We start from the raw sequence: 26,808 nt of genomic DNA, 5'->3' as shown, positions 1-26,808 counted from the left end.
TATGTAATCTCTATAATCACTGTAAAATAATCAAATGGATTTTCAGTGCAGTGAACTGTGTTTTGCATTACATCAGACCAAACTATTTAAATCTGTAAAACAAACTCCATTATGTGGTTTAGTTTTTTTCTTACAAATTTCTTTAAATCATTAATTTCTGTAGCACAAGTGAGAAAATGATATGATAATGTCATATTGTTAAAATGTGCTTTCAGTGATGTGATGTGACACTCGGTCCCACAATGTATAAATGTATATGGGATATATTAAGATAAGATAAGATAAGATAAGATAATTCTTTTTTAGTCCCACAATGGGGAAATTTACATTGTTGCAGCAGCATAAGTGATTGAAAAGATAGAAAAAGACATAAATACAAGACAAGATAAAAACAAGATAATGCTATAAAAAAAAACCATATACGTAAGAACAGTATAAACATGACAATATAATAAAAAATATTAACAGAAGGGCAATATACAGAGGAGTTTATACATAGAGACAGAAAATAAACATGACATATTACTGTTTTTTTTTTTTTTTTTTTTCACGTGCACACAAAAATCTCTGAATGTTTGGTCATGAAAACTGGCTTAAAGTCATGGAACCCTGAATATGTATTTTATTTTATCATGTCTAAAGGGGGTAACATGTGCTCTCTCCACCCACCCCTCTCAAACCATATTTTCCAAATGTGAAAAGATCTGAGTTGAGAAAAATGTTGATTCAGTCATCTGAATCAGTTATCACAGTGTGCTCAGAACAATAGGCTTAACAAGCTGCAGTGAGTGCTTTGCAGACTTTTCAAAAACAAAAGTTACTGTTGTTTTTTCTTTTTTTTTTTTTCTTTTTTTTGGTTTGTTTGTTTTTTCTTTTTGCATGTTTATGAGACTTGCAATTCTACAACATTGAGTTAGGCTGCTTTGCTACTTTATTGGAGCTCTCCACTCAGCACCACAACACAAGACAAAAGAACAACAGCACACCTATCTTAGTATTTTTCACATTACTTTACCTTCCTGTTTCCAGTCCAGTGCCATATGCCTGAAGCAGTCAGTAATACATATTAATTTTATCATTTTAAATAAGGTCAAAAGTTTAACCATAAATCTTTCACACATATGTTCATATCTCATACAATAGCTGATCTTTTAGTTGAGTTGACATCAGGCCATATAATATTGCAATCAAACAAAACTTCATTCTGACTGAACAAAAAAGTTAATTGCCATGTGCACAAACAAGACAGGAAATGTGAGTGATGTGAGAGTCTTTGGCATCATGATGTCATCATATTTGAAAGGGTGTGAGTGTAGAAACTTGATGTATATATCAATCCTTACCAGGCAGTAGTAAAATATTAATGAGAACAGAATATACAGAGATAAGCATGCTGTAAAGAAAACATTTATTATGGTAGGTTTATTTTATTAAATAGTGCCATGAATGAAGTCAAGTTGATCATAATGTGATGAATGAAGTCACAATGGAATGAATGAAAACTAATGGGACATCAGCAGTTTGGGGTAAATATATAATGAAAGTTATACAGCAAGGTGAGCTGAATGGCAAAACTAAATTTTTAGGTCAGCATGTTTAACCCAACAGAAATAAAAGGTCACAAGACCAAACAGAAATTAAAGTCAGCTATGGCAGACAGAAGTTAAGGTCTGATGACTGAACTGAGAATACAGCACCATGAGTGATGCATGAGGTCAAGTAAGCCATGCTGAGGTTGTGTTGACCACATTGAAAGAATTAGGTTGCAGAGACCTTAACTGGTTTCCAGAATGATGTGTATGATAATGTGTATATTGGTTGGGTCAGCTAAGACCACATAGTTGAATAAACAATAGCAATTGAACTCACCATAGACTGAACTAAGACCAGTTATATGCATGACTTGCCTGGGAATTGGCTTTGATTTGTGAGAACAGTGTTAATGTCAGGGCAAATGGGCAAATGTATCATACATTTGACAGGGCAAAAGTGGAAATCAGTGTGAGCTATGTTACGCCCCATCCTTGGATGGTGCTATGGGGCATAGCGCACAACACTCCACCAGTGATCCAAATCAGCCACCCTCAAAAACATTTGGCATGAAGACTGGATGCAGCATGGACACCTGGGTGGTGGTGATGGTTGCTGAAGATGAAGCAGAGGCTGAAGCATTTCCAGGGATTTGAGATGAGCATAAATGATTTGCATGGAGTAGCCAGAGACTGCAAAGTGGTGATCAAAGTGTTGTCTGTGGTGAAGTGGCCTGTAGAGGTGGAAGTACAGGAGAGCAGGGGACAAAAGAGATGTTTCTCTTCCTACACTAAGGAGCTTTAAAAGGGCTCATGTCTTGGTTATTTTGTGCCCTCAAGCAGGTGTGGCAGGGAAACCTGAGTTGCCCGGGCAGAGGTGGATTCTCTGTCAGAGATGGATCACAGCTTCTTTGGACCACCAACTCACAGACCTTCGGAAAAAGGAAGGCCTGGGGCTAAAGTGATGCCACAATCTTAAAGTTGAGACTGCACAGAGCTAAGTGGGTGCTCCTACACCAGCCACCCAAGGAAATGGATGCAGTCTCCTCCAGCATATTGGTGCTGGGATCTAAAACCTCCAGGAGAGGATCATGATCAGATTAGACATTGGCTTAAAACCATAACAGTGAGACACAACATAGGGTGAGTCATTCACAGCAGTTTGCTCTGAAATGACAGCTGACAGCAGAAGTGAGTAGCACAGATTTAAAGTTTGACAGCAGTTTGACATGATTGGCTGATTGAAATTGTTGTGAAATCTGTCAATTTATTAGAAGAAGCAGGAAGACAGAAAGAGAATGGTGAATGAATGAGCCATAAAGATCAGAAAAATCAGAATCAGAATCAGAATCAGAATCAGTATAGACTTTATTGCCAAGTAAGTTACATACAAGGAATTTGTCTTGGTATATTGGTGCTAAAGGACAGACAGACAGGACAAAAGAGTGAAGAGCAAGAAGCAAGAACTATATTTACAGGGAACATAAGTATACATAATTAAAAAGTAAAGTGTAAAGTATAAAGTCCAGATGTGTGTTAATGTAATGCATAGAAGAAATCATAAAATATAGAAGGATTTTCAGTGAGTCATCAGAGTTAGAGAAATAAAACAAAATACAAACAAACATCATTAAACCACTGGAGTCAATATTATAAAAAGGTTATAAAACCAGGGTTTTAATAGGGTTTTAAACACATTTTAAAATGTGACACTGCCTCAGCTGATCTAATACTGAAGGGCAGATTGTTTCACAGCATTTACAGTGATTATTTTTCTCTTATGACGGGACCATTCTTGAATAAATTCAGGGTCAATGCGACTTGGTCAAAACCGGAGAGATCGGTTCTTTACATCAAGTGTGTGCAAGAAGCCTTACTGTAGACAGCCAACAGCTGAATCATTCAGACAAGTAATGGGTTGCACTAGTCTAGGTGACAGGAAATGAAGGTGTTAATAAGTTGGTCAGCTATGTTCTTCTGGTAGCACTGTCTTAACCTTACACCCCTGAGTGATCACTGAACTCTCACCTAGTTGTCACTAGTTTTCTAAAGCTCCACACACCACTTCACCACTTTGTTTTAAATAAGCTTTCAATCAAAGGGATAAGTCAGGCAGGGTGGTATAAAGAGTGACAAAGTCCATGTTCAGAGGAGGTTGGGTTGGATGGATGGATCACCAAAATATAGGTTTTTTAACTATCACTGTTCCACAACCTTTACCACATGCCTGCTGTCATAGGGGTGCTATGGAAATGCTTCTATGGGTCACATCAGACGGTAGGACCAAACAACCTGTTGACAGCGTGGTTAATGATGATTCAACATTCATCCATTTCTTTAAAGATTTTCATCCACATTTTTTTGTTAATTGCTTTCATATGAAAGTATTGGATGGACAAAGAGTATGGTGGTAATTACACTGCTTTTACAGACTGTGAATATGTGGGATAATACCAATAACAAATACTTCAAATCTATCCTCCTTATTATGGGTCACTGAGGGTCAGTGATGGTCCTCATTAATGTCCTGTCATGTCCACCACTGCTGTGAACCAACTCTGTCCTGCAGTTTTACTGCTCTTTGTCAATGATGAGTAATTGGAGTGGACATCAGACTGCCAATGCTTCTGCTTCACTACCATATCTTGGTTTATCCCTATAGCAGCAATCTGTCCTGCAGACACAAGGCTGATAACAATGACACTGAGTGGTCATACATAGCGGGACAGATAAAGGAAATCTAGAGGTAGAAAGAATCAAAAGATTTTATACAGAAAACTCTCATGTTCCTTTGTCATTCATATTGTTTACATTTTGTTTCTCTGTGTGTTTTTTAATGCTTTCTTTGTATTGTGCTTTGTGATGCTTCTATAAATTTGTCTCATGTTTTGGCCTTGTATAAACAAATGGTTTGGTCCTGAAAGACAAATGCAGCTGTTAAATATAAATAGTTGTGTTTGTGTTTTTCAGAGAGTTTCAGAAAGGAGAGCTTTGTGAGTTTCTCTTTTAACACAGCATCAGGAAACCAAGTAAGTCACATGTATGCATTATCACTGCACTGTGTTGATACATATCATACATATCACATGGATAGAATATGATTGAATATTGGATATGTGTGTTTGATTTTAACAGGTGGTCCAGCTGACTGGGTTCAAACCATCAGGTAAAATGTGAACATCACTTGATCCTGGACTTGAATCATTTGGGAGTTTGCATTAGTTGAAATTGAATTTTAAAAAATAGGATACTAGAGTATTTTTTAAATAGAATACTATAAACATATGATATAATAGCAGTGTTATATATTTATACAAGATCACATAAAGAGGAGTTAACACAGACGTGTGTAGAGCTTATGTACCGTGTTGTTTATTTTGACAGTTCCTCAATAAACTGTCTTCCCCAGTGACAAGCCATGAAATTAAAATTAACCTGGAGTAACTAAATCTGGCAAGAAGGCAAAGCTAGCCCAGCTTTTCAGGGTTATAATCAAAGACATGCCTAAACTGTTAAATCTCCATGGGTCACATGCTCTGAGTACTTTGAAGATATTTACACTAGCTACTCATTCTCAAATGTGAATCCTGAACCCTGGGTCTAGGTTGTATGGTGGGTGCTTCATGCTGAAGGAGGTGTGTGACCCTGCAGTGACGACAGATTCAGGAGGTTGCACTGATCTCTCGCTGCTGGTGTGAAACAGAGCTTTAATGGCAAAAAAAAAAAAATCTGTCATTAAATTTATTCACACTGTCTGAAATGAGCTTGGTTAAAGCCATCAGTCAAACTGTTTCTGACAGTTATCTAACTGTGGCCTCTGTATGTAAGGGACTCATTGAACTATACCTGCTTCCTCTTTGTCTGGCTTTAGATTATGCTCCATATGGAGTACTCTGAAAACAGCCTTGAGAATAAAACAAAAGTCAAATATGTATTTGAATTTATGCTCATTGAAATTCCTCTTTTAAGTTGATTGATTGAATTGACTCAGACATGTCTTTCATTTTATGTTAATATTATTGTTAGTAGTATTAGTATTAGAGGTGTTTGTGATTATGTTTTAATGTGAAATGATGGTCTGAGTGCTGTTTTTAGTGTACTTTATATTTTTCACTTATACAGAAAACAGGAGTAAACACAGAACAGTTGTATATTTTTTTGTGATGGAAATAATTTTTAACGGCTCTTAGTATATGCAGAAAACATTATCTATTAATGTCTTCAATCTAAATATGAACTTCTGAAACCCTGGTGCACAGAAGTGTGTGGGGAGTGAATGGGTCAGAGCACAGCCCCCAGTAACACAGTAGATATAAGAATGATTCAAAATGATACAAGGAACTGACCAAAGGAGAAAGAGCAAAAGAGGTTTTATTTTTCTTAGATTGTCTCCATTTACCTGCACAGTATGCAACATTAGGCCTGTGTGAAAATTGCCCCAGTGTCCTTTGTTGATTTGAATGTGCAAGCAGACACAACAGATGGTACCCATATTTCCAGAGGGTTAAGTCACTGTCATTGGCTCTAAATTGCCTGGCAGTAGGGAGAAGGAAGTTTGTAATAGATTCATTAAATGTTTAGCCGTCTGTGAGGAACGCCGGATGGATGGTGTTTTGAGTGCTGGCTGGGTGTTCATTGTTGACTGCCGAGACAAAGGAGAAGTTCATTCCCTTAATCAGAAATGGACAGCGCTGGCTATTCACGCTATCAGCCATTAACCACTCCAACACCTGCTCTCTCTCACTCTGCCTCTCATTTCCCTCCCTTCTTGTTTTCTCTTTTGTACACAAACACACTCACACTCCTGTAATGCAAAAACATTGAACATCAGATTAAGCTGGGAGTCGTAGCTAATGCTTTTCACTTTATTTCACTACAGGTTGTTGAACTACAAATGGAGTGGTTCCTGATACTCAATTACTATAAACATGCGTCACACTGAGAGGAGGGAGAACTGGAAACACACATCCACACATGCCACCTGAACTCCACTTACTTATTTCACACAGCATATCACTGTAACTGTTTTGCCTAAAAAATATCCTAATTATTCCTAGATGCCTAGTAATGTGAGTAGGGGAACTGACTTTAGCTTTCAGCTTTTATGGAAACAAATCTAGAGACAAGACAGTTATCTGTGTCATAGCAACTTTAAACCGTCAGTTCACCCAAATCACAAATCAGTTTTGAAAACAATGGAATACTATTTTTCTTTCTCATGGTGCTTCTGTCATCAGGAAATGGCATTTGACAGTACACTGGCTACTCCACACACCTCACTGTGAACAACAGTAGTTATACTTAACTTTGAGTAGAAATATTTCCATAAAAACTGTAGTAAATTGATTCTGTGAATAATTCTGGGCATTATATCTGGAAAAAGACATCGCTGTTGTTCACCACCATTGTGCTGGGATGGAGGCACAAAATTCTGCAGCACCTATCTGAAAACTTCAGTTAATGAATCTAAGCTGATGTATCTGCATGACTAGATTCATGTGTATTCACTATTATTTGTTTTACTTTTATTTGAAATATTACTGGCTGATTTACACCCACAAACAACCATGACAGTTGACTACAAACATTGGATCTCTATGGTTTGGGAAGCAACAGTTGCCAAGAATTTCCATAAATTACATGCACTAAAAATGATCATCAGCATGTACAGTATATGTGAGTAATTTAAATACCAGGCTTCATTCTCATTCTTCTGTCTTTGTGTTTAGTGTAAAGAGCTCTACAGTTCAATTCAAACCTGTGGTCAATGGCATGTTATTTGATAGTTACCATATACTTTCAGCATTGACCACCAAGTTTAATACGGTCTCACTGTAAACTGTAGATGATTACTTAAAGCATTAGATAAGACTGTCTCCTTACAGCTCAGCAGGCACAGAGCTGTAAAAACACAACCAGACAGCAGTATGATGCTATGTTCGTATGACACAGATGTTTGAATCAACATCCCGGACATATTATTAAGACTTGAGAAACAGGAAGCTGAGGGCTAAAACTGTTGAACACTGAACATGATGAGTGTCTGTGGACATTTGAGAGGTCTGTGTGACACTGCTGGGCTTGTAGGTAAGCTGACCAGCCTGGCCTTGTTTTGTTGCTGCTGATACATTAAATAAATAAAATTACGATTCTTAGCTGCTGTTCTCCAAACATCTGCTATGGCCTTAATTTGATTTGATTTGTTTCTAAAATGCATTAATGTCATATATTACTGATGTGAAAGAGGTTCCTAAGGTCAGACAAGGCACACACTACGCCACTACTGAATCTTTTATGAGCTCTGTATCATTTGTGCACAACTGATGAATGTTGCGTAATAATAGCTGAAACAGAAGTGAAGCTTTACTTCATTGAATTTTATTGGTTTGATGCTATTACAATAAAATATATTTAAAGAAAACAAAATGTTTTGGTCACTTCTCTTTTGGGAGAAAAGCACTTCAGTTTAAGACAAGACAGACTTTCAACTAACAGGAAGAAAAAAGTGAGCAAAAACAATGGCAATATCAAGAGAATCAGTTCCACAACAGTAGCGATTTGACCTCAACATAAAGCAGAGAACTTTTCTGGTGTTGAAATGTATCTTTGTCTTGCAGTAGATATTCACTTCACAACATAAATATACTGTACAGAGTGATAGCACACAGCTGTCTTAACTGGAAAACCAAGGGGGACAAACGTTAAGGCAGGTGGAGTGATTGTCTACGATACTTGAATGATGAACTCTGCCACATCAATGGACAAGCATGTAATTATTTAGATGTCCACAGAGAGAAAGTTGAGCTGCACAATATTACAAACACTGCTTTAACTGTGTCTTTGTCTATGTCTCTGGTGACAGTAACAGTTAGCCTCAGTTACACCATCATCATTGCTGAGAGTCATGCTTTCAAAAAGGGGTTTAATACGTGTGGTAGTCCAGTTGGGGACAAAATACATTAGTGCTACTTTTCAACATACTAAGTGCCACAGGTAAACACTGGCTGTGACAACTATACAATACAGTGTTTTAGACCAATTATTGAGGTTTTTGTCAATGGAAAGTTTCTGCGACCAATGATGGTTACACGCTGACAAGAACAAAACTCTGGATTAAACTCTTAACTTCTCATCTCTTTACTGTTTATAGAGGACATAAGCAAAATCTTAAAAAAAAAAAAAAATCATTATGTCACTAGACTGGATCCCGACCTCTAAACCAGAGCAACCATCTCTCATTTTTAAAGTGATTCATACATCACTGGTGTTGAGTCCACTGACACCTGGCAGTTTGGGGGGCAATCAATCATCCTCCTACAGAGCTAGCTAGCAACCTAGCTACATCCATGACAAATAGTGTAATAGTTTATTGCTCCAAGCAAACACTACTGCAGCTTCCATGTCAAAAAAAAATGATGTCAGGGTGGACAGATATGTCACTCGCTACTGATTGCTTAGGACTAAAAAAAAAAAAAAAAAAAACTCCCTTAACATGATTTCAGATGAATGAATTAATAAACCCAGTCTCCTAAAAGTTCTGTTTTTGTACTACTAATTTGCAACAACAAATATTTTTTTAAAGACATGATAAATCACCTGAATTATGGTTTTCAACATAAGCCATTTTTAAATAAATGTAATTCCCCAAAAGTCATAAAATGTTCATACTTAACACACTGTCACGTGTTTTGTTTTCCTACAGTATTTGCTTGTGGTAACTAAAACATGCCTTTGTGGCTCTGTCTAAGCAACTCACAGCATTTGGTTAAAGCTCAGGAAAATTCTTCTTTTGGGATGAATATTGAGAAAGTCAATGAGATTTCTAGCATGTGACGGGATGGTTAACTTTTCAACATTTAACCAAAAGCCAGAGCTTTCCTAAACTTTTGGACACAAACCCTGGTTTTCCATGTCAACATTCTGTGCTTTATGTAAATCTTGGAGAGAAGGTTGAACAAAATGGCAATCTCATTAACGGCTAACACAATCCACTCTGCTGCTGCCAATACTCACTAGAATGCCAACACTGAAAACTGAAATTGAAAATATTCCCAACACATGCACTACTTCCTCCTGTTTGAGTATCACTCAAATAGGAGGAAGTATACTCAAACAGGGAAACTTCCCTACACTGAGCCATAGACAGTGTAGGGAAGTCAGTAAATGGGATTTGATGACAATAGGAAAATATTAAGCATTAACCTTTTTAACACTATTTACAGAGTATATGTTGGAAAATGCAATTATTTTTATTAGGTGTACTAACAACCTTCTCTGTAACAGCTTCAGTGAAAAACAAATCAGAAACAATCTTCACAACCTCAGATCAATCAGTCCTTAATCCACATGTAGAACACTGTGTTGAAAAGTAACACAAATGTGATTGTGACCATGGCACCTTTATTTTTTAAGGGTCCTTTGTTTTCTTGAAACGTTGACCCAGAAATAAATTATGTTTTAAAAAGAGACGTGAAACCAAATGTTGCCAGATGCAACGTTTCCCTCCCTGTGTCGTCTCTGTCTTGGTGAAACCTGAAGGGCAAACACTTAAAGATGCTTCCAATTGCCTTCACACGTTTACTGTTTAAGAAAAATGCTGTCATTTTCATTCATCTCTCCTTTACCATTTGCACAATGATGTGTTTTTTTCCCTCCTCTCCCTGCTCTGGCTTCCCTTCATTTTTCACCCACAAGGAACAGTGTGTACTGTTTTTCTCTCACGCATTTGCTTTTTTCTCTCCACCTTTCTTTGTGTATGTCACGCTCCTCCTTATCTCTCTATTCTCTCTCTCCCCCTCCCATCTTCAGTTTTCTTGGCAAGAGTTTGGTCTCAATAAAATAAGATTTTTTTTTCTTAACATGTCTGACTTTGATATACCATATATTAACATCTAAATAGATTAAAACAAAACCATACTGAACCTCATATAACTTTCATATTTATTTACTTTTTTATTTTTTGTAAAGTTGGTGACTAAAAGAACAAGTGCAGAGATATAAGCAGTGCTAGTCTAGTCTGACAAGACCACAGTGTGTTGTGTTACCCTGACGTCTGTCCTCATCCAAATAATAATAATAATAATAATAATAATAATAATAATAATAATAATAATAATAATAATAATAATAATAACCTAAGAACAGCATTGCTGATCTTGAAATCATAAAGTTGCATCTGACATTTGGATCAAAAATGATTCATTCTGACACTATAATTTGATTTCTAAAAAGAGGCTGAATCTAAAAAGTTACAGATTAGCTCACCCAGCTATCATCAGATGTTTCCATGCAAATAGTCCTATCCTGTGATGTGACAGTTCAACATCAGCTCAACCCAGCACCAGATTTCACAATAAAAACCCTATCAAAGTATTACTGTAAACTGTTCTGCAGTGATTTCAGAAATATATTGAAGTGTGGAGCTCACTGTATGATGCAGGATGCAGCCATGGACAGACATCTCAATATTCATCTTGACATTACAGTTTATTAGCTCCTCAGCACTGGTGCAGGCTGGAGCCTCTCCCTCTGAGTCTAAATCTTTGCTGGGCAGCTCTGTGGGACATAGAAAATCTTGTTGGTGATGTTGGATTTGTGTAATATTTGGTAAAAGAGGATTTAATGTAACTCTACAGACAGATCTAATTTTAGATTTTTAAAAACAGGGAAAAATCCACTTCATAAAGTTCCCATTAATGGAGCCCTCCAGAATATGAAAACATTAACATTCAAAATCTCAAAACTACCTTGAGCACAGATGGAGCTTTATAATTCCAAACTCAAAAGAACATTCTTTCCTCTCCAACTCAAACAAAAGCCCTCAGAAAGATGACCCAGAATGAAATTATCTTCATTTGATTTTTTCATCTCACACACTATCCCTCATACACACACAGTCTCACCTAGACAAACAACACAAGACGGTGGAGCATCCTGTATACGTCCCTCACACACACGCTCGTTTGGCATGCAGCATCTCAATGAGCAGGTTGTTGCAAGGCACCTCTCCGCTCAGATGCATGTAGCACAGGTAGTCCTCGGCCTGTGTGCTGAGGGAGCGCAGCTCCGGCAGCCGCACCACCAGCTGGCTGAACTTTTCCTGGAATTGAGGGTAGGTGGACAGGGTGTACTCCAGCAAAGCCCCATTCACCTGCTCCTGGACGCCCTCCACGAATGCCTGATTCTCCAACAGCTTCACATCTGCACACACACACACACACACACACACACACATACATATACAGAGGAGGAACATGAATCATGACTCCATGAGGGGAAATTAAAATCTGCTGAGATGAGGCAGTGTCAGGCTGAAATTCTAAAAACTTCTGAAGTGCAACAATAGGAGGAGGGGTGAGGTGGGGGTGTTTTCATTCACAGAAATTCAGTTCAATATGTTAGTATTGTAGTGTTATATAAGTTAATATTTAATGTTTAATATTATAGAATGTAGAATATCAGACAGAAGAAATAAATCTGTTTTAATGTTGTATGTAACACTGATTCATTCATTTATGGTCTAAATGCTAGCTACTATGTTTTATATATACTCTGCGTCTATACTTTATACTTCATGGAGTGTGGGTGGCTGTGTGTGTGTGTGTGTGTGTGTCTGTCTGTCTGTATGAGACAATAGCCAAGTCCTCGGGTGGAACGGCATTCAGCATCAGCTGAGCCCATCTTGGAGAATCCATTCACACAGTAATTAAATGTTTTGAATCAATGCTCTGAATCATCTTTTCAAACTGCTTAAGGGCAATTAAATTACCCCCGACAAACCTGACTCTGAAGATGAGGGAGAGCGAGAGCACAAGCAAAGAAGCTGCCTGCAAAGACAGCAAATATTTTCTGCCTATGACAAGTGCTCTCACCATTCAAAAGCTCTTTGTTCCCCGTTTTGCCAGCGCTAAACAGCAAACACTTCTGGGAATCTGGGCAAGCCACATCTATGCTCTCTCCATCTGCACAAGCCGCTACATGAATGTTGGTCCTACCATCGAATGATAGACCCATCCATTACGCTTCTTTTGAATGCCATTAGTGGACAATGGAGGAGGATGTCTTTGTTAATATTGGCTTTTGTCAACCCTAGAAATTTAATTAAGTGAATTTATTGGAGGGAAAAAGGCCAGTTTGGAAAACACTTGTAACCTTATAGATAAATAGGTACTGCAGATAATCTGCAATGGTGACATTTTTTCATTAAAATGTCAGTGTTGCTATTCAAATTCTGCCAATAGACAGCATCAATACGGCTCTGCAGCCTCACTAGGATAATTGAATTTTGCATCAAAACGCACTATTCTTCTCAAAATACGCAATTCATGGGCTACACATGTAAGCTCACGTCTTTCAAAACACATTTCATCTTTAAGAGTTCAATCAAGGATGAATCACTATTTCTTAAAAAACTAGAGACTCTATATAAAAAATATTGATACTGTTTTTCCTGACAAACTCGATATCACCTGATGAGAAACATCACAGCAAGTTAGAGAGAAAATGACTGCATCTCTTTTCTTAAAATCCATGGTGATAGTGATTACTGACTATAAGTCATTATTGACTTTTTTCATTCAACACTTAATCTCATCACAGTGATGACGCACAAACATGAGGTTGACTCACTGGGGTTGAACAGGAGGAGGAATTTCAGACAGGCGATCTCTCTGCGGTCCACTTGCAGTGACCGCAACCTCGCTGCCAGTTCCTGACCTCTCTGTACCAGACTCGACAGAGTTGCCTCAGCTTGGGACAGGATGGACGACAGCTCCACCTGCAAATACAGGCATACTGGTTATTTATATTTGTGAAACTTGGGTGGCAGCTCTCTCAAGTGAAGCACTTTTAAAATTCAAAACCCATTTTGCGAACTTGAAGATTGTTGTGATGTTTTCTTTCCTTCTGTGTTTTTAACATTATAGAAGGAAAAATTAAGTTTATCACTCAACATCAGGTAAACTGTAGAGAATGTAGTGTTGTGCTACCAATTATCTTTAAAAGATTTGTTTTACTTTATCTTACTGCTAAGTTCCTCATACATCTATCAATAGTTGTAGAGAAAATCTGATAAGGAGTCCTGAAATAAGTAGGTAGAAACACCAGAGTGTCACCTCTCACACTGCAGTATAAGGACTGAATAGATATTGCTTATATGAATGAATTATTATTGATTCAACTCTGTAATTTATTTCAGACCTGAAACACATTATGTGATGATAATTAATATTACACAGTATTTGAACAGGTTGTAGTCAAATGCATGTCCTCATAGTAGCTTCAATATAATAAACAGCCTCTATTAAGCCCTCATTCCCCCCACTCATTATGCAATGTGTGCACATTTCCTGTGCTTTGCTGTATGGTGATTTGACCACAGTAATTGAGGAATATGCAACACAGAGAGATAAAACTGAAAGAATGAAATGGAAATTATTTTCAAGACTGGGCAGACTTGTTTAGTAGTTAGTTAGACAGACGCTCTTTAAGTTTCTTATTATATCAGGTGATGATGTGCTTTAGTGCTACATATTCACAAATTAATGAATTAAATTAGCACATACGAGTCGAAACACATTTTGAAGTGGAAATGGTGTAAAGCTTTTAGCAGCCCCTGGAGCTCTGAGAGCTTCAGATAATTGTCCATGTTGCAATCCAACCTTGCTCTAAAGTTGTTCTAAATGTCTTCATTAGGTCATCAGCAAAAATTCTAACAACCCTATATAACATTAAATTAAATCTTAAATTCTATTATTAAATTACTAATATTTATAACCAGGAATAATATCTCATTCAAACCAGTTAACCAGCTTTTGGAAGCCAACGCAAGCTTAAGACTTCAGTCCTCCTCTTGTACATTTGAATCTGTGCCCATATTAATGCAAATTCATTCTTTATTTTCAGTGTTTCAGTGCACTTTTCTTCAAACTGAATAGGTGTGGTGGGTCACCATGAGATAGAGCTGCTAACCCATCTGTTTCAGATTCACATAGTTCTGAAAAAAAAAAAAAAAACATTACATATGGCCGTGTAATTTTTTAGCCTGACAATATCCAAATGAAAAAATATTCTGGTTAAGTTTTGGGCTGAAAATAGCCTCTCTTTAAACACATTCTGAATGAAGCGAGGTGTATGTGAGTGAATGAATGTGTATTGTGTTACTGGGAAGTTGTATGAGGGAGTTGTTACCTCCTGGCCAGTCACCAGCAGGATACTGTCTTCCTTTCCATGTTGCACTTGTCTGAAAATGTGATCCAGGACCAGAAGTTCCGACCAGCAGTTATGGAGCAGTTTCATTTGGTCTCCCACCTTCAGGAAATATAGAAAGACAGACAGACAGGGAGGAGAGGCAGATAAAGACAGAGACCAGAGACAAAGACAGCTTTATTTTAAAGCAGTCTGTGCTTCATTCTGTTCATATACTACGGTTTTCTTTCCTTCTCTTTGTTAATTAAACACTGAAAACCTGATCAATATTCTTGCAAACCTGTTAATAGTTCCCATTATTCCTCTGTTACTAAGAATAATCAGAACACAGCCTCTATACTCATCTTGTAAGGATGAAATCAATATCCTCATTTCCTTATCCTCCAAAGCATTTCTTAATTGTAACTTATATCATTTCTATTTGTGTTCTTCCCTATGTGTAAACTCACTCATCCAGTAAATTTTATATATATATATATATGAAAAAATATTCTGGTTAAGTTTTGGGCTGAAAATAGCCCCTCTTTAAACACATTCTGAATGAAGCGAGGTGTATGTGAGTGAATGAATGTGTATTGTGTTACTGGGAAGTTGTATGAGGGAGTTGTTACCTCCTGGCCAGTCACCAGCAGGATACTGTCTTCCTTTCCATGTTGCACTTGTCTGAAAATGTGATGCAGTAATGCCTTACTGTCAACTGTCAGTTCAGTGCCAATCATAAACACATGAAAGGAGGATTAAGTGGTGGTTGGTAATATTTGTGTGTCAGTGTATGTGCTGATGTCTTCAGTGTCTGTGCTACTGCCGTGTCCCATGTTGTGTATTTATGAGCATCATCTGAGACCTCTTCAACCTGCTCACCTCTCCCTAACCCCCCATCTGCTCTGCTCTGGGGGATGGGTGTGCAATATTGTCTGCAAAGTGAAGGACACAGCAGTCAGTAATTTTGTAGCCACAGCTGCTAATAGGCCCAAACACACATTCATCTGACACGGAGCTGACAGAATTACTGTCTATTTGAATGAAACTATATATCAGTGGAAGAGGGGAGGGTCCAACCTTGTTGGCCACACACTCATCTGAACTGGCCCAGTGGTGGGGGTCTGGCTGTACAATGATAAAGAGAAGGGTTAAGGAAGCAAAAGGTCTCAGTGACCTCCTGCGCTTCCTCTCCAGGAGGAGACACTCAGCTGCAGCCAAAAAAATCAGGAGAGATGGGCTCTATTTTATCTAGCACATGGATTTTCAGTGTTTCTGTCATGTTAGAGTGCGGAACTGGTTTACATTTATATATCAGAGAGAGCCACATTTTATCTCACAGCCATTGAGTAAAAATGTGTGGGACTGTGACAATCTGTTGAGCAGCAGTAGAGGAAGAGCTACAAAAATCATGTTGATCAAATGTTTTTCTGGAGTTGTAGGGATGACAAAAGTGAAGAGTAAAAAAAGTGCTGAAGGGTGGTCATGAGAACTTTTTGGGTTTGTTTTTGTTGTTCTTCCATTTGCTTATGTTGACAGGAGTTTAGCCTAGTGTTAACCATTAAACACCAGTAAATCTATGAACTGCTTTATACATTATATTACCATTTCCACTATGTGTAACATGTCGTGCATATTAGCATGTTTTAACAATTTTGCAAAAAGGACAGCTGCTATAATTTATTTACTGTGATTTTTAAAACTTCCCCTCATTAACTCTAGATAAGAAAACAAAAGAAATTTTATATTTTTGAAGTTCAAGATTAATAGAGCTGGTTAAACAACTCTTATTTAGTCATAATTACTGAGATGTCACTACCTACAATACCCTTGCTTCTTACTAGTTGGCCATTTCTTGGCTCAGATCCCAGACCATTCCAATGGACATTTTCTAGGAAGACTAGGTGTATGATTACTACCATTTGACTCCACCCAAATGCACAGATGTATTTATTGGATGTATATAAGCCAATCACAGTGCTGCACATAATCTAAAGTGGACTGCAGTGAAGCCACACCCCCTTTTTTAGCAAGCATGGCCAACTCTGAGGGAAGGAGACAGTGTCTTTTTATGGCACTGTGTTTACAGTAAACATGAGAGCCCACTTGAATGGTTGAGGGATCTGAATGTTACTGGAGGGGGAACTGGGAAGACATACTGTTTTGATTTACTCTTTATTTCTCACCTTATTTATTTTTTTGAATTAATAATTATGTTCAAATAATCCAAAACCAACACTTTATTCATTTATGTAAAGTAAATAAACTTTGGGTTTTTTTTTTTGTTTGTTTGTTTGTTTGTTTGTTTTTTTTGCTGAAAAAGGTCTTACACTAGGTCTAACACTATTTGTCATTTTTACTGTTAAATGGTTTGATTGCTGAAGAAGATTTGTGATTTTATTTAGAGTAGAAGATCCATGATTAGAATATTTCTTGAGTGTCTGGAACATAACTAAGCTCTGGTGGGTGAATGTGACGTAGAGCTGAAATCCAGAATTGTTCACATCATGGTTCCTTATGGATTGTTACTGCCAGTTCCAATCCACTATCTTTCACAACAGTTAACAACAGTTAATGAAACTTAGTGTTCAAATTTTGACCAGAAGAGGCTAATACTTTTACAACCATTTCATATCAGCAGTCTGGAAGTCAATGACATCATTAAAAATCTTTGAAAAACAAAATTGAGGAAACAAAACCAGGAACAGCTTTGTGTTGGATTACGATATTAGACATTTTAAACACTCTGTATGCCTGCCATATCTTTATATTTTGAGAAATTATCAGTTGAGGCTAAATATGTGTATTAAGTGCAATTTGCTGTGGTGTGACTGTTTTTAAACCATGGACAAGTGTCTGTTTTCTAACTATGTGCTTGTGTTATCAGCGGGAGTAGTGTTGCAGTTGTGTGCTGTAGTGAAGCTCTGAATGCAGAGCAGTCTCCAGCCTACTCCAGCCCCAACTACTTTGGAGATGAAAAGGCTGTGCATGGCCATAGTGACCTGCTTTAAGAGATAAGATAATTCTTTATTAGTCCAACAGCAGCAAAATTTATATATTTAAATATCCTAATACTCAAGCTTACAACATATTTTGGAAGCTTATGGACCTGCTATAGGCAAACTGCACCTCATCAACAAACCTGTTGGGTTGAGCAATAGAAATACAAGACTATGGTTAGAATGACTATAGTCATAGAAAATATCCCTCCCTGAGGTTCATCGTTAACTTGATACAGAGCGGAAAATATTAATATTTAATAAGTTTTACCTTGAGTGTATTAAAAAATGCAGTCTCTCTCAGAAGTGTTTCTCCTATTTCCAATAGTGTGTCTCTGTTTTGTAGCTCAGAGTGGATATCTATTACATCCATTTTTGAGCAAAACTCTTCAAAATCTTCTTGGACGTGTTACTTTTAAATTGACTGTCTCCATCACTCTGCCTCTAGTAGCAGCACATTTATGATGTTCATTGTGTGAACTTCCTCAGCAACATCTTCCATGTTCAACAGGTGAATGGAAGGTCAAACACAAGACACGACAAAGGCCACCTCTGGAGAATTGCAGCAATCAATAGCTTCCATTCTGCTCACAATTTAATAACAATGTAGACAAGCACAGCACAGAGCTGCAGAGGAGAGCTGACATTCCCTCGTTATCGTCTGCATGGAATGTAATAATCCAGCCCATGGAAACAACTCTTTCTGCGGGAGGTTTTCTTGGCAAAATAGTCACAGCTTTGTTCTCACTGTCCGTGTTGGTTTTCCACTGTAAGTAAAAAAGGTCTGACTGTCACAGAAATACATTAGATGTGTAAACCATGAAGGTCATATTACAAAAAAGAAGTGTAAAACCAGAAAGCCGTTTTTCACATTTTGCTGCTACAGCCTGCTTTATGTTTTTTTAAAAAAGAGAGACATGCAATATTATTGATTATCCTAATTATCATAACAGATGTACATGTTAAGGGGATCCACTGAGACTGTTCATGAACAGTGCTCAGATTTTTTGTTCTACACTCCCAGTCATAAATACTGAGAAAATTTAATTTGCAGCACAAGACATACTTTAGGAGTTTGCAGTTATCACTCTGTTGTAACACATTACTTCCTGTGCATTGGAGTGAAAACAGAGACCCCATCACACAGAGCTGTAGGTGTTTCTGACAGAAAATACAAATCACTAGAGTCGATATAATTTGGAAATAAGTGGACAAGTAAATTGGACTTTTCCACGCATAAAGAATCATGTTTTAGGGAGGGTTTAATCATAACACATTATAATAGTTTTATGTATCCGCTCCATGATAATGAAAGATGAGCAGCCTCTGTGTTGTTAGTCTGAGAAGATGCAACAAATCACATCATCACCACAATGTGGTCTTTGTTTCTGAGATAAGGATGGTATAAAAGAAACAATAAAAAAGATGATGATGTTCTCAGAAAATAAGATCTCAATCATCATTCTAGTCAGGTCAGTTTCATACTTTGGTATCTGGACACTGAGAGCAGATTATATATTTTAAATCACTTATAAGATCATTACCATCACAGGAACACACAATGTACTGATGTTTAACTAATTAGCTTATTTGTTGTATCAGGGGACTCTGCTGTGGTGTTATATCAGTCAAAGAAAATTAGCCAATTAGAACCATGGCATTTGCTCAGAATCTGAGTTACTGACTTCTCTGATTTCTCATCTCTATAATTAGTAACTTGAGCAATCCACTGAGCACAGTGTCTACTGTGTATGTGGGGTAATACATACAATAAATGAAATATTTAACATTATTATGATGTGGTCATTTGCACAACACCACTAATTCAGTGTCAATATAAGATACCAAAAGACCACTGAACATCAGAATGTTAATCTTGATGAAGATACTTGTACAGTAATCCTGCTCTGTCTTAAATCATTTTTTTGCTCTTTTTTTTTTTTTTTTTTTTTTTTTTGTAATTTGGGTGAACCAACCCTTTAACACAACTAAATATAGTACATACGACATATGTAACTGTGGGGCAGATTTAAGATCTGAATGTTCTGTGCTGCTTTCAGTCTGCTGACACAAAATATGAATCAGAAATCCATCCTGCTATTTACATAAAGATACAGCTGCTTTTGGTGCAAGCAGAAAATGCACACAGACAGAAACCACACAGATGCTGCATTCATTTGACACACTGGTAAGTAATCCAGTTCTGCTCATCAGGTCCTGCTTAATTCTACTGAGCTAAGTTGGATGATCCTTGCTACACACATATCCCACATGGTAAGAGTCCAGCCAAAATATGGTTATAAGCAAATAATTTTCATGTAAATAGTTAAATTAGTGACCAGCAGTAGAAGATTGTGCAGCTCTTAGTGACCTCAAATGTCATGCCTAACCCTGAGTGTGTAAATGAATGAGTGTGAAGCAGGAAAAGGAGAAGACCTGCTCCAAATGTACCTGAGGAAATATCTGATCAAAAAACAAGGAAAGGAATCTTTCCAAGGCTGAAATCTGTGTTTTGTTGCTGGTTAAACTGAATCAGTTTGAGCAGGGCTTGTTTGTGGTGATGTTTGCTGGTAAAAGCTGTCATTATCATCATTCATAGAAGCAGGTAATATTTTCTTCACTGCTGTGTAACTAACCTGAGTTGTCAGAAAAAAATTTGAATCTTCCATTTTCATTTGGAGCAGTAGAGATATTCAGCCATATTGTCCGCAGCAGCAGCACAGTTAATCACAACAACAGATATTGATTTCTATGGCGCGAGACGTCAGTTTGACTGTTACTAAATCATCCAAACTGTCCAATGAGACAGAGAGTCTATGGCACAGCTCACAGAGACAACCAAGATAGAGACACTGATGTATGTCCAATCATTATCCTCAGAGGTGTGTGTGTGTGTGTGTGTGTGTGTGTGTGTGTGTGTGTGTGTGTGTGTGTGTGTGTGTGTGGTTTGATCAGCCACTGTTCAACACCAAGGGAAGACATTAAACATCATGATGTGCTGTCTGTAACAATACATTAAGCAACAGTTGATGTAATGAGGGAGAACATGCATCTCTCTCTGAACATTACAATTGAACCTCATTGAACACAGTGTGTTCATGTGTGTTGTTGTGAAACACCAAAGCAAGAAAAACCCAACACATCAAATGGTCATAGTGCAGCACAATTAAATAATATCTGATACACTATTTTAATTGAGGCTGATTCAGATCATGTGTACTCATATTCTTGTCCAGCAGATCACATTGTTTTCCAGTTAGTCTTCAGACATTACCATGATGAAAACCCACTGGCAATGTCAGGTAATCCATCACAGTATTTACCTCAAGCAGCTTTCTCATCTCTGCACATTGATTTTCACAACATATAAAAATCTGTTGTTGCCTACAGTGAGTCCACTCTGCATGGGCTTGGAGTGAAGTGTGGGAACATTGTGGGTGTATGAGTCAACTCTGAACACATTTGAATGTTTTTTTTTTTTTTTTGTACAGAAAAGGAACATAAGACTGAACTCTATTAACACAGACCTAAGACAAGTCAGCTCATCTTAAAAACAACCTTTCTTCTCTTATTCCTTTGAGTAAAGCAAATGTTATATAACCACGTTCCTGTTATTTTTAGTGGCAATAGCATGTTATGCTCTTGGAGAACAAGTAACAAATAGAAAAAGAAAAACAGGGTGACATGTCCTTAATACAGCTTCTAATTATCAATGTGATTAATGTTTTTTTTCACCTACAGTAATAAACAGAACATCAGCTGTTGTCATGTAGCTTCTCCTCAAAAACAACATTAAATCATCTTCAGAAATCATCAGTTTTTCATTAGTACCATTAAGTGTATTAGTAAAGACTGATGCGATCTTGACAGTATTGGTGGAATAGCAAAAATAACATTCACATGAAACATTCATATGTATTTTTATTTTGCTATTCAGTTTGCTATTCCTGGGATTTTTCTGGCTTTTCGGTCTTTTGGAGTTTCAAAATTCAATTTTCCTCATGATTTCCCATCATAATTGATGGGCTAATTACACTCATGATACAGACATCATGATGAATCACAGTGGGAGAAAAATAGAATGTCAAAGTCTTTTGCCTCCTAAACCTTTTCATTTACTCAAACACATCATTGTTATGAAATCAGGAGCGTTGATGTAACAAGTGAAAAAGTGAGAGAAAATAACAAACAGAAAAAATGGAACTGCCCTCATCATTCTACACAATATGTCACTCATTTATATTTAGAAAGTTTTTCCCTCCACCTTCTTTGTGAATTGCTGCATAAACTACTAGATGTAATTATTTATTGATGGTTTCCCATTTCTATGTTAATGGGAGGAAGACAAACTAAACCTATTTTGTAACTTTCAGTAGCTATAGGAACTGGAGTCTCTATTTAAAAAAATGTTAAGTGCAACTTCAAAGTGTGACCTTGTTTCCACTACTTGCATATGTACATGTTTGTCTGTGTGAGCATGAGGATGGGATAAAGGGCTTGGTACTCACCCTCAGTTCCTTGAAGAAGATGCAGCTCCGAGCCCACTCCACTATGGAGAAGAGGGTCTGGTCTGCCATGCGACACATTAGGCTGAAGGTGCTGGGCTTGTCTAGCCGGCCCCGGTTGCCCTGTTCCTGCTGCAGATGAGCAACAATCTTATTCTGCACCACCCGTTCATCTGGATCACAGCGGAGCAGCTCCAGCACCAGCGGCGGCAGGCTGTGCGGCTGCGGCGACACTGAGGGGTACATGTCTGGGTAGGGGTATCCTGTCAGAGACTCAGGGGAGCTGGTGTAGTCGGGACACTCTGCTTTAATTGCCCTGCCAGGGAAGGCTGTGTATTGGTATTGGGTGGTGAGGGGCACGTGGGACTGCATGGCCATGCCCAGTGAAGGGGGTCCGTAGAGGTTGGCCTCATAGTCTGTGGGGGTGATGGAGTTTGGGGAGGAGGGGAGCAGGCTTTTAGAGATGGTGGGGAGGTTGTGCAGAGAGCCAGTGAAGCTATAGTCGGTTTGCATCGGAGAGGCTGGTGGAGGAGCTGCACTCTCCAGCTTGAACCCGCTGGATCGTATCAAAGCCTTCTTCTGCTGCTTCAAGGCCCGGTCTCTCTTGTACATGGGACCAAATTTATTCCTTCCCCCACGCATGCGGTCTGCACGCACCGCTGTCACACAACAGACAAGAGGTGGAAAATAGATTTACAGAGGAAACATAGACTCTACTGAATTCCCCTGCACTGCCAAGATCCCCTTTGCAAAACTCCTTCATGAGCACTGAAGTGTAACAGCAGAGAGTAAAATCTTAACATGCAGAATCCCTCACTATTTCTGCAGAGTAAATAACAGACATGCTGGTCATTTTTGCTTCCCTTTTTAGGGCTGAAAAGAATCCCCAGAGTCTGTGCAGCTTGACTCCTTCTTGTAGCCTAAATAGAACTTTTGATTTAAAACAGGGGAGTCTCTGGGGTTTTATCAGTGAGTCAAGAATGTGTCCTTTTTCTGCTGCGGAAGCAGGTGCTTTCCTGCAATGCTATCTGGGAATTAATCCCATCCCATGTGTGTAGGAAACAACATGAGAGCCACCAGCCCACAAATCAAAAAAAATTTCCAAGGGTTTTTAACTGCAGTGTACGATGTCATAAAACTGTCAACTTATTAAAAATATACACTTAAAATAAGTACAGTATTATTAGTTATAATACTACAAAATATGCATGCACATTTTAATGCAATGCCAAATGTGTTACAATGAAAGAAGTCCCTGCATTTTTGTCCCCCCGAAATAACATCATTACACTAATCAGCAAATGGTGAAGTGAGGAGCAAATTCATTGACGTTTACCTTCTAATCTCATCCCGACGCTGAGACACTTTTGGAAGCGACAGAAAGGACATCTCTTCCTTTGGGTCTTGTCTATTTTACACTCTTGGTTTTCCGCACATGTGTACCGCTTGTTGTTCTGCACCGTCCTCTTGAAGAAGCCCTGAAAACCGGAAGGTATATAGGAAGTAACCGACAGAAAGTTGAGCTATTTTAATTTTGAAGACAGAAAGAAAACTTATGTCGTCGAAATAAAACGTCACATTTTCCCTTGTACTGCGTAAATACGGTAATACTCGATCCGTGATACACTGTGGATAAAAGCAGGAGTGAGTAAATGTAAATATGCATTTTTATGCATTTTTAAGACAAAGGATTATAATTCAAAATTCAATTAGAAATCTCATTACATTTTTTAAATCTATTTTTAATCTATTTAAAATGTTTGGTGTGATCATTTATTACAGGCTTATCGAATTACAATGTCCGATCAAACGGGAAATATTACAACAGGATTTGATGTTTTGGAATAACCGAATTAGATTATTCAATTCGTTTAATGTTTTTTTTTTTTTTAAATTTGACTGTGTTTTTATCAGTGTTGGAGTGTGGATGTTACCTTGCAGCTCTCACAGGTCAGCAGGCCATAGTGGTATCCGGACACTTTGTCTCCACACACAGGACACAGCTCTTCCAGGTCATCATCATATGAGTATTCCATAACCTTCAGAGTCACACCTGTTACACACACACACACGTGCACATTCACACAGAGGCCCGCGCACACATGCACCCATCAAGGACGAGGTGGCAAAAGGAATACATAATGTAAACCTCCCAGTTTTCTGTCTGCGATTTATAAATTATATTATCCGAATAATATCCGAATATGAAAAAAGCTCATTGTACAATGTGACTTACAATAGGATGACGTTTATGATTTAATTTCATAAACGTGAATTACATTTCTAGTTTACTGTGAAAGAAAAAGATTCTTCCAGTTAGTCAGCAGTTGTTTTTTTTTTCGCATTTAATAATAATAAATAACATAACAATGAAAATGCAGAAAGGCGATAAGAAAATCTTATTTACATAAATTCCCACTATCATTTATTTTAAAGTGCTTTCCTTAATTTATTTTTAAGGATTTATTTAATAATTAAAATTATTATATTTATGTATGTGTATTGTATATTTCAGAATGAAGGAATGCTTTACATATGCTTTCATGAAGCTCAAATACATTGTCCAAAATATAGGCCTATTTGTGATATATAGTAGTAACCATCTTAAAATACAGGCTATCAATAATCTGTGTATTATATATTTATAGAATATTTCTGTATGTATTTTGTGAAAGCGGTGGCTACTTTTCTCAATAAATATTTAGTTTACATAACGTGTGTCGGAAATATTTGCGAAATATGATGTGATACTGTAACCATCATATGTCCTGTAAGGGCTGAAAAATCCATGTGAAATATGTGGTATTCCTATAAAAAGCTATCAGTTTAGCTATCAAGCTAAACTATGGTGTCCACTCGTTTATCCACTCGAACAATAACCACCAATATGGACAGAAATATGTTCGATGATTTTTTTTTTTTTTTTTTTTTTTTTTTTTTTTTTTTTTTATCTTATCCAGCAGTTTGATGCATAAACTTCCTTTAGAATGTGGATTTATGACATTATGGCAGATCAACTATTCTTCAAACTAAAAATATGACTTCAGAGAATTTAGTCCTGGTGGTTGAACCCATCAACAAACATCGCGAATATCTTCTTTCGTTTATTCTCGGGACCCTGACCACACTCACTTTATCAGTATGTAAAAATAATGTATCACTCACTCACTACGTTTAGTTCATATAGTGACTGCAATATTTGTTTAAGAGAAAAAAAACAGGAGGAAATCATTGTGAAGCTGAACTCAGCTCGTTTCCGTGTCCTGTGGCCTCAGCGGTGAAACAGAATCCGAGTCCGGTCAGCGAGGGACCAAAACTAAAACGGAAGAGTTGAGTTTAATAACGGGAAGACGTGAGTGATCAGTGGCAGACGCGCAGGCCGCGAAACTGAGGGGACACGCGCCCACTGAGGCAGCCCGGAGGACACGCATGAGGCAAAGGGTCTCGCGGAATGTTGATTGTGTGTTGCCGTGTGTGTAGACACCAGAGGACAGACAGCAATTATTATTATTATTATTATTATTATTATTATTATTATTATTATTCGAGTATTTTTGCATTTAGATTGATAATCAGCTACATTACAAAGCATTATAAAGCTCCTTAAATTGAATCACTAGGAGACTGCTGGGCCTCTTTTATTCTTTTGTATTATTCTTATTATGTATTATCTTATTTTTGGAAATTATCAAAAACCTTTCAAAATTTCTGGCATAATTAGTTTTAGTTTTTAAATAAACCTCATTTTAAAAGAGCCGTATGTTGTAAGTTGGGTTGTTGGTTAATTGTCGTTCAGTGTCGCTATATAAATTGCTGTCATTTCAAAAATTATTCATCTTAATTTAACAACAGACCCGGGGTCTGTGGATGCTCTGGATTTACTAAATCCACGTTTTGGCCTTTACGCCTTTGTTTTCTACATTTTTCCTATAAGCTATGAACGCAAAACACAGACTGGAGAGAGGTGGACAGACTTACCGTGAGCCTTGTCTCCCAACATTTGAACAGCTGACAGCAGCCAGTGACTGATGATTGTCTGATAATTAAAATGTGAATCTAGGTGTTGCAGCAGTCTTGAATGAGCTGCTGAGTACAACAAAATAAAAAAATAACAATAATACAGATCCGGAAGAACACTGCCTATGTTAATACTGGCTTAAGAACCGGTAAGACAGAACTAGGTGTGTGATGATCATTGAAGAGCTCAGAGTGAAACTCCTTCAGCACGCTCTCTCTTTACTGTGCTTTCCTTATCACTAAGGTTAGGCTTCCTCGCTGCTATTGGTGGACGCCGAGTCACGTGACGGATGCTCGCTGCTTCTTCCGTGTAAATGCCTGGACAGCAGAGCAGAGCGGTGCTGATGGAGGAGTCACACGTACACCAGAAGCGGCAAAAATTAGATTAAAACCTAGTGTTGTCGGTTTGTTAAAATCACAGGTCTGACCGTAAAGCTAACGATGATAATTTAAGAGAATATTTTCATTGATTTGTTGTTCATTTGTTCTTTAGTTGACTTTTAATCCTAGATGACTTCGGATAAGTGACATTATCATAAAATATAAGACACAATAACTGCACGTTGTATGTTT

At 37.6% G+C, this 26,808-nt stretch overlaps 2 protein-coding genes across 4 annotated transcripts in view; one reads left to right on the top strand and one right to left on the bottom strand.

Annotated features, from left to right (window-relative positions):
* The window catches only part of adgrd2 (adhesion G protein-coupled receptor D2), a 37,637-nt gene extending 29,848 nt beyond the window's left edge, over window positions 1–7,789 (top strand). Inside the window, exons 23-25 of one of the 2 annotated variants that reach the window (XM_018669362.2) lie at window positions 4,500–4,558; window positions 4,665–4,695; window positions 6,409–7,789. In XM_018669362.2, coding sequence (XP_018524878.1) covers window positions 4,500–4,558; window positions 4,665–4,695; window positions 6,409–6,416 — 98 coding nt within the window. In that variant the 3' untranslated portion in view covers window positions 6,417–7,789. Of the gene's footprint in view, window positions 1–4,499; window positions 4,559–4,664; window positions 4,696–5,133 lie in introns of both variants that reach the window. The other variant, XM_018669361.2, reaches the window with a different exon arrangement.
* Window positions 7,790–7,885: 96 nt separating this feature from the next.
* Window positions 7,886–26,434, bottom strand: nr5a1a (nuclear receptor subfamily 5, group A, member 1a). Of its 2 annotated transcripts, XM_018669365.2 has the most exons (8): window positions 26,197–26,434; window positions 24,153–24,271; window positions 23,555–23,696; window positions 22,222–22,877; window positions 14,718–14,837; window positions 13,158–13,305; window positions 11,432–11,729; window positions 7,886–11,084 (listed from the first exon to the last, which is right to left on the bottom strand). In XM_018669365.2, the coding sequence occupies exons 1-7, from the start codon at window positions 26,216–26,218 to the stop codon at window positions 11,476–11,478; spliced, it is 1,461 nt and encodes a 486-aa protein (XP_018524881.1). In that variant the 5' UTR covers window positions 26,219–26,434; the 3' UTR covers window positions 7,886–11,084; window positions 11,432–11,475. The 2 variants fall into 2 exon arrangements, with proteins under 2 accessions (XP_018524881.1, XP_018524879.1); XM_018669363.2 differs by having other exon boundaries at window positions 7,886–11,729.
* Between the last annotated feature and the right edge of the window lie 374 nt (window positions 26,435–26,808).

This window comes from Lates calcarifer, linkage group LG13, assembly GCF_001640805.2.
Source record: "Lates calcarifer isolate ASB-BC8 linkage group LG13, TLL_Latcal_v3, whole genome shotgun sequence".
NCBI lineage: Eukaryota > Metazoa > Chordata > Actinopteri > Centropomidae > Lates > Lates calcarifer.
Note: the sequence above shows the minus strand (reverse complement) of the source record. Positions and strands in the feature narration are given on the sequence as shown.

Excerpts from the sequence above, each read along its gene's own strand:
- nr5a1a (XM_018669363.2), bottom strand. The coding sequence starts at position 26,218 with ATGTTGGGAGACAAGGCTCACG. Across the intron at positions 24,272-26,196 it reads GTTGGGAGACAAGGCTCACG|GTGTGACTCTGAAGGTTATG; the intron begins GTAAGTCTGTCC and ends TGTGTGTAACAG. Across the intron at positions 11,730-13,157 it reads CCTCCTCCTGTTCAACCCCA|ATGTGAAGCTGTTGGAGAAT; the intron begins GTGAGTCAACCT and ends GTGTGTGTGCAG.